The following is a 12,463-nucleotide window of genomic DNA, read 5'->3' as shown; positions in this document are numbered from 1 at the left end:
TATCGACCGAAATTAAGAAATATATCGTGATATCAATTTTGGCCTCCAGCACACACATAAACAAACCAAAAGACCTAACTAGGGCTGGACGATATGGTTTTCCGTACTGTAAACCTCTTTCTTGGGAGGGAGGTGTTACGACCCCCTGTGCTCTCCTTAGTCCTTTCTTTGTCAGTGCATGGGCAGGGATTGGCCTGAGGGGCAGTTAGGTAACTGGGCACACCTGGGGCATGGGTGATTGTATACCAGCGGTCTTTTCTATATAAAGAACTGGGCTGTTGGTCTTAAAGGAAGGTCACATGCTTTGGTCTCTCTCACACCTTGGGTTTTCTTTTTCCCTTTTAATATTGATCTTTCATTGCATTTAGACATATATTTAACATTTCTTTTGTTATTTCTTTTTCCCTAGACCAAGAACATTGTTTATTTTTTATTGCTTGATTTCTTTTCTCAATAAATTATAAATTATTTAAACCCTATTTCATTGTCTGTCTCCCTCTTTATGTTGCGGTCTTGGAACGAGCTCGACCATAACACTCTGGATTCTGTTTTCTCACCTTGATGTGTTGAACTGTTTTCTCAAACTCTCCTTTCATTTTTTCATTGTGTTGAAGTTTCTTCTGTAATGATTTCAGTGCTGTATTGAGCTCCTCCTAGAATAAAATAAAATAAAAATATATAAAACACAAGATTACAGTGAAAAAAGAAGAGGAGACAATACAGTGATATGATCATATAATGCAGTGCAAAAGTATTTGCCCCCATCCAAATTTCACCTGTTTTTGTGAACATCTCATACTAAATTAATTCAGAAATTAGTGAACACAAAGCACAGTTTGTAAATGACAAAGTTATTTATTGAAGCAAACAAAGTTATCCAATACCAACTGGGCCTGTGTGAAAAAGTATTTGCCCCCGTAGTTAATAATTCCTCAAATCTAAGAAACTTTATTGATAATGGAGTTCAGCTGGACTAAACACAAGCAGCTCTGATCAATCGGAGAACTGCTGAAGACACTCTTTTCAGAAACTGTGACTACATGACAGAAGAACAGGATTCTTGAAGATTTCACAGCACACGGGACAAATATAATCATCTTCAGATAGAGAAGCCATTTTCACTCTTTGAGCTACTCTCAGCCTGTTGTGTGTGTTGAGATATCGCTGGGGCCGGAGTTGAGCTGGAGGAGAGCTGACGCTGTGCCTGACCTGGAGCTGATGTAGGCTCGGGCTGGTGGCATACCTGAGCATCAGGTGAAGGACAGAATGCTTGGATTGGAACAGCAGCTGACTCTGACTTGGGGTACATATGCTCACCGCTGAACACTGCAGTTCTCAAATCTGCTGCGGTATGGAAAGAGAAGAGGGACAAAATACTACATTTGCAGTACCATTATCGGCCACAGGAGGGAAGACTTCGAACACAAATTAATACAACAAAATGCCTTATTTTATGGAATTCACATATAAACTGTTTAAATTAAATGTTCTTTTTAACCCTGTTACACCAGCGATCTAAACTTTACTTTCACTTTCTGAACGACAGTTTGAAAAATGAATCACCTTGAGAATCACAAAGATCTGCTATCTATTCTGAAACAACCTTCACAAAGATCCTTCTGTAAAGTGTTTCTCTTGGTTCTTCACTGATGGCTGGTTCTTTATTGCTGTTGTCAGTAGAGAAGAGAGTCAGTGTGACAGAAAGCAGAAATAACACGTCAATCTCTTCCTGGTAAGAGCTGTAAGAGGGTGGAGTTTATGATCACATGAGTGTGTTTAAACAAGTCAGACAGCAACATCAGGATTTCTGCAGGTAAAATCTTAACAAACTGTATTCAAAATGAACTTGCACTCAAATGTTAAAATAAACTGCTATAAACTATTGGCTAAAACACAAAAGAACAATGAAAATACACAAATATTAACAATAAAACCCCCAAACCCTTACATGCAGGCCTGGATTAAGAATTCAGAGGCCCCTGGGCACAATGTCTTGTAAGGATGCACCCATTCCACCACGGAAAGTTGACATCCTTATGGAAGACCAAATAATAAATTTAAAAATGGACTCTGGTGCAGATGCCACTGTAATATCCGATAAAGCTATGAAAGCCTGAAAAATAAGATACCACTGAGCAAAACAAATGTCATACTGAACAATGCCAGTGGCAAACTGGGGTGTATGGGCCAGATGAGAACAAAAGTAAGCGTAAAAAAAAAATATATGTACTTGATGAATGCATATGTGGTGAGAGGAGCCACGTTGGAAATCTGCTGCAAGTCAAATGGGGCTAATAAAAAGAATAGAGGAAATAACAGAGAGTGTGTTTGGCTCTGTGAGACTGATGGCATGAGAACCAAGTAAAATAATGCTTAAAAGACCAGCGGAGCCATGCAGCTCGTAGAGTACCAATCCCAATGCTTACGAAGGTAAAACAGGAATTGGACAGAATGGAGCAGCTGGTTGTGATTCCATGCTTTGCCCCAATGGTGCCTGTCACCAAAAGGAATAGAGACATTAGAATATGTGTCGACCTCAAATGACTGAACGAAGCTATCATTCACGAAAAGTATGTTCTGCTGAACTTGGATGACATCACTTCTAAACTGGTGGGGACGACAGTCTTTTCTATACTGGATGCTGCCAGTGGTTTCTGGCAGATACCGTTAGACGACAACAGCAAGAGGTTGACTACTTTCATAACCCCCTTCAAGAGGCACTGCTTTAGTCGCTTGCCATTCGGCATAACTAGTGCTCCAGAGATATTTCAGAAACACATGATTGAGCTGCTTCGGAGCGTCGAGGGAGTATGCTGCGACATGGACAATATCTTGGTATGCGGTCGTACACGTGAAGAACATGACCATAGACTTGATGAAGTCTATGCATTTTCAGTCAGAAGGAACTGGGTTTTGTAGGACATTATTTTAGTCAAGAGGGCATAAGACCCGACCCAGAAAAGGTCCATGCTATGGAGTTAATGGGGTCATGACATGGACTTTTTGTTATTATTTTAATATGTTCCTTGATATTTACTTATAATGTTGATTAAAGTTTTTTTGCACAAAAAAAAGTTAACACTTTGTTTTAGGGTCTCTTAACTAGTTGCTTCTTAGCATGCATATTACTAGAATATGAGCCATTTATTAGTACAAATTAAGCACATATTAATGCCTTATTCTACATGACCTTATTCTACATCCCTAATCCTACCCAATACCTAAACTTAACAACTACCTTACTAACTATTAATAAGCAACACATTAGAAATTGATTGAGGGAAAAGTCGTAGTTAATAGTGAATAAGTGTTCCCTATTCTAAAGTGTTACCAAAAAAATAAATATGTGGAATAATTATTTATTTTCAACCCTCATTCTGAACATCTTTCTAAAAAGACTTGTTTTTAAGGGGCGTGTCCTTTAAAGCTTGTCAGTAATCGGCCACTGTTATGATTGGCTAATGTCATTGCATAGGAAACAGTATCAACACCCCTCGCTATTGCATGTGTGTTTTTGACAACATGATCACAATACTCAAAAAATTTGGTTTTAATTTCCCATTCACTTTGTCATATCATAAATAGTAGACACTCAAGTACAATAGAAACATATTAGCTGAGCTCCTACACATTTTTTTTTATAATTATGGGCCATTATTTGTAGCATAAACCATAAGATACGTCCACCCTGCACCAAAACAGATGTTTTTAGCAGGTACGAGCTGTAATGGCACAGCTCTATTCTGGAAAAGGGGGTGGGGAGAAGCAGCTCATTTGCATTTAAAGAGACAGGCCCTAAAAACAGCGTGTTTCTGCTTCCACTCAAAATAGGCATTTTCAAAATTATCTGTGGAGAATTTTGAGCTGAAACTTCACAGACACACTCTGGAGACACCAGAGACACCAGAGACTTATATTACATATTGTTAAAAGGGGCATAATATGTCTCCTTTAACTATAAATAAATTATATGTCCACCCTGTCATGTGTATGTCCATTTTGAGCTTCAATTAGCACATTAGCTTACAACAAACTGTGACTAGCTAAATAGTTAGTCTGGTTGTTGACGAGAATTTGGTATATTTAAACTTACATATTTTGAAAATACTGTATTCTACACCAGGATTGGAGGATCCCAGGTCTCCGTCTCCGGCCTTTGAGACCTGGACTCCACTTCGGTCCGTCGACCCTTTGGTGTCACCTTGGCTCAAAGCTCCCTCATCTCCACTGTGGTCCGTCAATCCACTGGCTCCACGGGCTCCCTCGTCCCTCCGGCTCCACCTTGGTCAATCGTTGACCCGCCCACGCCTCAGGACTACATTCCTCCGGCTTCGACTTGTCCCTCCGTCCCTCTGGCTCCGTTGTGCTCCTCTCTCCCTCCGACTCCGCCTTGGTCCTCGGTCGCTCCGGCTCCACCGCGGCCTTCCGGAACCCCACCTGCGCCTCAGTCGCCAGAGCAGTCGGCTTCACCATGATCCTCCGATCCCTCAGTGTCCCCCCGGCTCTTCGGCTCTCCGTCTGCCTTGGGCTCCCCTTCCACTGGCTCCGTCTCCATCAGTCGGACCCCTGATGCCTCCAGTTTCACACCCTTCTTGGTTCCTCCCTCCATCAACTCCACCGTGGACTGAGAGTTGGTCTCTTAATTCTTTTATTTCTGTTGACACGTGTTGACTCACGTGAGCCGCCTGCTGGTGCGTGCGCAAATAACACCCGTCTACAATTATTCTCCTCAAACGCGGGATGAGACGCTGCTACAGTAAATGAATTACGATGCTTCCTGCTGGGAAAAACGTTTTCATGTCTGGAAATTTCAGAGTTGTTTTGTTTTCATAGAGGATGAAGGAAATAGCAAAGATTTAAAATTCCATGGTGTGCAAGACTGCAGTTGTGTGTAAGTTTTCTAGCAGAAAATGAGCAGGAAAACGTAGAAATTAACACGAGAGTGCCCACACTCTGGATCAGTCACTGAAATAAAGAAAGACCATAGCATTTCACTTACATTTCGAAATAGACTAAAATGTATATGGTGTAAATTTTTTAATATTGTGCATGAACTGTATTTATTTTTTTCTTGTACATGTTAAAGAAATAAAAAAAATAATAAAAATAAAACTGTAATACTAAACTGTATAGCCACTAGATGTCTGCATAGTGGCGTTAGATTCCCGTTAGGAAATTGCAACATCCAGCCAATATTTAGCTGATACAGACTACCCATTAACTGATTCATCATGAGCTAGTATGTGAAATGACAATGAAAAACTTACCACTCAATGCTAAAATCCTCACTGGACAACTTCCGTCTCTGTTTTTTCTGGCCAAACATACATTTGGAAAGATTAATTTGGCATTTGGCAATATCATCAGCTCCCTGAGGTCATGAGCCGCCACCTGGATTTTTGCAGCACGTCTGTAGGTGGGATTACGGTACGGATTCATATTACAATCGAATAGAGTTTTTCTCTAGCACTCTCTGTTGTAATTGTATTTTATCTACTTGTTTTATTTAAAAAGAAAAAAGAGCCTCCAACATAGCATTCTCTATTATTTTTCTATTTTATCTATTTATTTTATTTTTATTTATTATAAATAACAACCCTCTAACACTAGCATTATTTATTAATTTTCTATTCTATCTACTCGTTTTCTTTTAATTTATTATAAAAACAAAACAAAACAAAAATAAACTGGCTATGTGTACTGCATTAGGTTAACTGAGACTGGTCACAGCACTTATTATTGCTCTATAACAGTATATATCATTGCTCTTTTGTTGGTTTTGATTGCTTCTATTGTCCTCATTTGTAAGTCGCTTTGGATAAAAGCATCTGCTAAATGACTAAATGTTAATGTTTTGAAAAAAAATAAAGTCTGTTAAAGTACATTATAATACTGATAATTTCCTGCTTTTTCTACAGGCATTATTAAAATTCCTTCAGAGGTGACATGAAATTTTCAACTAAATCTATTTAAGGGTGACCGTGACTCTGTCCGTGTCAAGTTTCACTGGGTTTTACCTTATAATTTGGCAGACAATTAAAGACAAAGTCTGTCCAATACATTATGACACTGAGCATTTCTTGATTTTTATACAAGCATTATTGAAATTCCTTCAGAGGTGACATGAATTTTCGTAATGTTCATATTAAGAACTTTTGCAGATTGCCAAATAATAAAGGAAAACTTGTAACCATGACAGTAGCATTTTTGGTGAAACAATGTAAAACTTTGGAGAGCATGTTAAAAATATATTTTATCGAGACAGTCAGTTTGAATGAAAGCTTGTGTTTTTGTAGTAAAGGTGTTCTATTTGTTATTTTTACTGAATAATTAATTAATTATGTATTAAATTTTTATGATTTGAATAAATTTTTGTATTTTAATATGATATAGTATGTATCCTTCTATTTGATTCTTGTTTTAACATTTAAAGGCAATTTTAATATTTATTTTCATTGTTTTTGTTTTTATGTGTTATACTTCTGTTGTGATTAAGTTATGATTCGGAAGGGGTGGATTCTGGAATCCACTGCCTCTTCAATATATATCTTTTCAGTGGTTTATTAAGTTGTTCATTAATATTATTCTGTGAAATATGAAATGATTTAAAAGACTTCCCCATGTGAAACTTGAATAGTATAGAATTGCTTGTCACTGTCACTTTTTACCCAGGCGTCCAATCAATGGAGGAGGGGCGGGACAAATATGAGGCTACACCGACCAATCATCCTACTTGTACAACAACTGAACAACAATAGAGAAGTTAACATTGCTGGTTACTGCATTTTTATATTCAGTAATATTCTTCAAAATGAGATACTAGTAATTCGTTACTGCTGTGGATATTCCAAATTATAGCAATCAAAGCGCCTCAGCTGGAAAAACTCTGCACTCGTCCAACTTTTTGGCATTTTACCTTCTTCCCATATCTTATTAAATAGATACAGTATAGTATTATCTGTAATATTTTGTCAGGCAATTTCTGGAGCTCGCGGTACTTTGATCTGCGCAGCGCGGCTTAAAGGTCCAGTGAAGCTACGGTGGCCGACACATAGTTTGTCATTGTAGCACTGATAGCCATCATTTGAGCTTGTGGTAAAAGATGCAATGTTTGCAAAAGGCATTTACACTGTGAATGACCAAATTGCACCTTTTGATTATGCCCATCTTGTAGCTAAAGCAAACAGTTCCGGTCCAGCAGAAAACAGGCAACTTCTGCATCGCTTTGAAAACATTTGTCCTGCATCAGCACCTTCCATCTGGGAAAAGCCACACTGATGTTTATCCTGGATTTCTGCCGCGTCCAAACTTTTGACTGGTACTGTACTATGATATACACAAAGAATATCGGCCGATATATCTGTATTAGACTTTTTTGTTTAAATAAGCTTGTAGACATATTTATGTATATCATTTTTTTGTGATGAAATGTGTAATTGTAAAGTAATTACAATTACAATTAAAGTAATTTTTTTGGGGATTGTTTAAAATAATGATTTCAATATTTCTTACTCTTAAGAGACACCTAGTGGTCAGAATTTGTAAATGTATAGTCACAGGTGTATATATTTAACTATTTCTCATGCTTCAATATTCAGCACTCTGACAAAGGCCTGTTTGGGCTGATATGCGTTAGTGTTTTTAATATGTAGCCCTGTCTTAAAATAAAGGTTTTTTACTAATTAAGCTATGTGAATTAGTAAATACACCACAGTTCAGAGACTCGGATCTGTTGGATTTATAACACATGCATTTATCCACTTTTCTTGAAATACAACGACAACAAGCTTAAAGTGAGGCAGTCAGACGTGTAATTCGAGGTTTGACACCGAAAGTGTTACTGAGGACAGACTGAATTATGAATAATAATAATATACACTCACATGTTCTACATGAATGAGCTGAAATAAAGGTTGTGAGATTAATGTGTATTAGTGTATTTATGAAGAGAGATCAGAGACACAGTTCCTGGAGCGTACGATCACACTGGAGTGATTAGAGCGTTTGTGCATCGAGTGATCAACTGCTAAATTCTTCTTCTTTTTAATGGCGGGTGGCATCTAACGTTTAAGGTGCATATCCGCCACCTGCTGTACTGGAGTGTGGGCCAGAAATGGATATTACTCAAAAAAATATAAAAATATAATAATAATAATTCAATTCTCTTCATTAAACTAGTTTATTAAAAAAAATAAAAAAACAAAACTTTATTTACCTGTTCTCCAGCTTTAAATAAATTCTTAATATTTAATATCTCCATATTTCTTCAGTTCATCTTTTATTTTTTCCTTTGTGTTTCATATTTGACACATTGACAAATCACATGCTCTGCTGATTCCTCTCCCATTCCACAATCACACATCCCTGATGGATGTTTTTTCAATAAATGCATTGTTTTATTTAACCCAGCATGCCCCAATCTCAACCTCGAAATAATGATATGTTCTCTTGTATTTCTTCCTGTTAATTTCATTTTCCCTACTTCTCGTCTAATATTGTATAAATGACGTCCTTTATTCCCTTCATCCTATTGTTTTTGCCAGGCCTTCGTAATATTAGACCTTATTTTTGCTTTACTTTCAGCTTTGCTTTACTAAATGATATTTCCATAATTCTGTCTTGCTTGAGAGCTTGCTTAGCCAAAGTGTCTGCAGCCTCATTCCCCTCAATCCCCCCATGAGCTGGAATCCACATAAATCTGACTTCTATTCTGATATGATGTAGTTTGAACAAAGTTTCTTATATTTCATAAACAATATCCGGTCTGTTCTGAGATGATAAAGCCTGTATTGGCATCATTGATGATAAGTTATCTGAACATATTACAGCTCTGCTAAATTCAAAAGTAATCCAGTTTACTTTCATTTTTCATGAACGTCACAAAGGAGGTGTGTTACTAATGAGAGCAGCTAATAAAAGGGGAAGGAGGCGTTGTTCCTGGGTTACGGCTAGAAGGGATACAGCTAAAACTGCTGGGCATGCGCACATCAATATAGCGTAATTTTTCTCACACTGAACAACAATAATTAATTTATTGTTAGTCTCCGGATTCTGCTGTATCCCTTCTAGCCACAACCTTCCTGAGGCAGATCTCTGGCAGGAAAGGTGAGCAGCGAACGTGATGACATGCGAGATGACGAGTGACGTATGACGTATGCCATACGTAGCCTGCTGCTTTTTGGATGTGCTCCAGTGAGTTTGGGAGAGGAGAAATGATGTTTTGTACCAGTTACACACAAGCCTACTCCAGTCTAAGCGTGTTGGCACAGCTGATACGACGGTATCCGATGAATTCACGGCGATTAGACGCCTCGTCGTTCCCTGAGCACTCATCAGTGAACCTGCGATCTGCTCAAACCTGCTCAGTGACTCCTTGCCTGCTCTGTACACACACACACACCCAAACATGTTACGAGTGAAACTACCTCAGATGTGTTTCTTCTTGTCCTGCAGCTGTGAATCGGTGAAGAACGATGGCGTCTGATAAAGTGCTGCTTCTGAATTCACTGAAGGACCTGAGAGAAAATGAACTGAAGGAGTTTCAGTGGCACTTAAAGAATGATCATGAATCTATATCAGAGTCTGAAATGGAAAAAGCAGATCGATTAAAAACTGTGGATAAGATGGTGGAGTGTTTTGGGCCAGAAGAAGCTTTGAGGATCACAGTGAAGATCCTGAAGAAGATAAACCAGAACAATCTGGCTGTTGAGCTGGAGAACAAACACAAACAAGGTAACAGGTGAAAATTAACAAGAAGTTAGTAAACGTGCTGTTAAAATAAAATAACAGTGAAACTAAAAAACGGATTTTTAGAAATAGAAACATGACAAAGGCCCAGTTGGACTATTTTTCTAAAGCAGAGACATGTTTACAGTGTGATGGTTTACAGAATAAATCATTTGTGGTTCTGTATTTTCATTCTGATCTCTTTCTCTCACACAGGTCAGGCTGAGGAAAGAAGTGAGGATCCTGCTCCTGTTATAGCCGAATCAAAACCAACTGAGGGTAAATATTCAAGTCAAACCCTCATTCCTCTATATGTGAAATGTGGTGCCTCGCAGGACCATGGTGCTACTTATTTAAACATACTGCAGAAGTGAAAACAAATATAAACCTATACATAGCTAACCTACTGAGAGAGGCAATCTGATGATATATACACATAATCTAAGAAAAACTATAGAAATACTTTACACAAACACTGTACATGAGATACTGTGCAAAAGGGATTTCAGGGCAAGCAGCCAGTGATGGGCAGTAGCGCTACTAGTTTAACTACATTTCTCAGTAGCATTGCTGTTTTCTGTATCAAATAGCTGTTCAGATACAGAATTGCTGATCAATTAGTGCCATAGCATCAAGAAAAGCTACATTTTCCGAAGCATTTCTGAAGCTCTAGCTCAGATTGGAAATATAAGTATCTCTGATCCTGGATCTGTAAGTGACGCTACCAGCACTTCTCCTCGTAGCTCCACTGGCTCCTCAAACTCTAAGTCAAACCTCATTACTCCTCCCGTTCTGACCAGCTCAGCTTGTTTGCAGCCTCAAGGAAAATGAAGAACTGTTAAGTACAGTGATTTATTTTGAGTGTTTGTTTGGATATAATGATCAGTCCTGGAGTTTGTCCTGCTGTCCTGACAGTTACTCATTCACACACAATAACACAGAGACGGATCTCCCTGTAAAGTCCATCAGCTGTCGTAGAATAGGAGTGTTTGTGGATCACAGTGCAGGAACTCTGTCCTTCTACAGCGTCTCTGACACAATGAGCCTCATCCACACAGTCCAGACCACATTCACTCAGACGCTCTATCCTGGGTTCGCTGTTTATGGTTATAAATCATCAATGAAAATGTGTTGATGAATCAGAAGAGACTGACGAGAGATTCTCCCTGTAACGTTTTGAGCAGCATGATAAATCAGTAACAGTGAGATGTTATAGAGTATCTCTCTTCTCTTCTCTTCATGACATTAATACTGCAGCTGAACTTCTGTCACTGAAATATCAGAATAAATGTGTGTAATGAATCCTCACATGTACAGTTAGATCAGAGCGTGTGACGGTGTGTATCTGTGCTTTTCTCAAGCTCTGTTTGTGTTGATGGCGATCCCATTGATTTATATTTAGTGTAGTGTTACGTAAATCATTTATATCCAAGTGTATTTTAGAGCTGCTACTGTAATGTATTTGTGCAGTTTTGTATATTATTATTTTTCTGCCTTATTCTTTTTCTATGTCTGAGCATCATAGAGATCTCAAGCTTGGAAATAAAAATAACCTTAGCAACTTTTTGTCCTGAGTTTTGACTGACAAGAGTTTAGGAGATATTGAACGGTAAGGGATGTGTTGATCTGTATCTGTTGAACCAAACCTAATGAATCCTGATTCACACGGATGATGGGACGCTCTGAGGTGCTCAGATTCAGCTATAGGGGGCGCTGCAGCTGAAAAACACCTGTAACTCTGTTGGGCCTTCTTGATCAGCTGGGTGATGTTAAGTGTCCAGGTGAGGTCCTCGCTGATGTGGATGCCCAGATATTTAAAGCTGCTCACCCTCTCCACTTCAAGGTCCCGGATAAACAGTGGCCGATGAGTTCCCCTCTCCTTCCTCATGTCCACTATCATCTCCTTCATCTTGTCCGTGTTGAGTGTGAGGTTGTTGTTTTCGCACCATGTCACCAGACTGGCTAGCTCCCTCCTGTAGGCCGTTCCGTCCCTATTAGTGATGCGTCCTATCACTGCAGTGTCGTCTGCGAACTTCAGGATGGTATTGTTCTTGCTGGAGGTGACACAGTCGTGTGTGAAGAGTGTGTACAGTATAGAGCTGAGAACACATCCCTGTGGAGTGCCAATGTTCATTATGGTGTTGGCTGAGGTCCTGTTTCCAATCCTGATAGACTGAGGATCTCGTTAGATACAGTGAAGACAGCGCGTTAGTTTAGAACTCTTCTATTATTTTATTTTTTTAATCGTAGAGAGTGTGTTAATTTGTGCAATGATAACCTACCAGCAATGTAAATGATTTTTTAAATATATTATTATTAGTACATTACAATATACATTTATTAGAACGAGTACATTATTATTTATGGGCTTAAAAACAAGATGCAAACAATCAGAATATTGTACCTGGTGGGGAGTGCTCAATGTAAACATGAAACATATGCCATTACCTATATTGTACTGTGGTACAGTTATGGAGGCCCTTCATAATGCAGAGGTCAGCTGCCTGCTCTGCCTATAGTTAAAAATGGCACTATAGTAAGCAGTGTTTAATAAACAGCTGTTTTTCTAAATTCTGCTGAGGTGAAATTCAGTGCAGTCATGTACCGTGATACGTATCGTATCGTGGCCTCTGTATCGTGATACGTATCGTATCGTGACTTTGCTGGTGATACACAGCCCTAATAGACATTGAGGGGGCTAGTCCCCCCAATAATTATAAATCGCTAAACCCTTTTT

The 12,463-nt window shown here is 38.7% G+C and overlaps 1 protein-coding gene across 1 annotated transcript; it reads left to right on the top strand.

The window, feature by feature from the left end:
- Positions 1-9,468: 9,468 nt before the first annotated feature.
- Positions 9,469-10,100, top strand: LOC107753379 (NACHT, LRR and PYD domains-containing protein 6-like). Its single transcript, XM_016569514.1, has 2 exons — positions 9,469-9,732; positions 9,943-10,100. Exons 1-2 carry the CDS (start codon positions 9,474-9,476, stop codon positions 10,098-10,100), a joined length of 417 nt encoding a protein of 138 aa, XP_016425000.1. The 5' UTR covers positions 9,469-9,473.
- The last annotated feature ends 2,363 nt before the right edge of the window (positions 10,101-12,463 follow it).

Source organism: Sinocyclocheilus rhinocerous, unplaced genomic scaffold (genome assembly GCF_001515625.1).
Source record: "Sinocyclocheilus rhinocerous isolate Xijiao unplaced genomic scaffold, SAMN03320098_v1.1 scaffold8317, whole genome shotgun sequence".
Taxonomy (NCBI): Eukaryota; Metazoa; Chordata; class Actinopteri; order Cypriniformes; family Cyprinidae; genus Sinocyclocheilus; species Sinocyclocheilus rhinocerous.
This window is presented reverse-complemented; position numbering and strand designations above follow the sequence as displayed.

Excerpts from the sequence above, each read along its gene's own strand:
- LOC107753379 (XM_016569514.1), top strand. The coding sequence starts at position 9,474 with ATGGCGTCTGATAAAGTGCTGCTTCTGAATTCACTGAAGGACCTGAGA. Across the intron at positions 9,733-9,942 it reads GGAGAACAAACACAAACAAG|GTCAGGCTGAGGAAAGAAGT; the intron begins GTAACAGGTGAA and ends TCTCTCACACAG.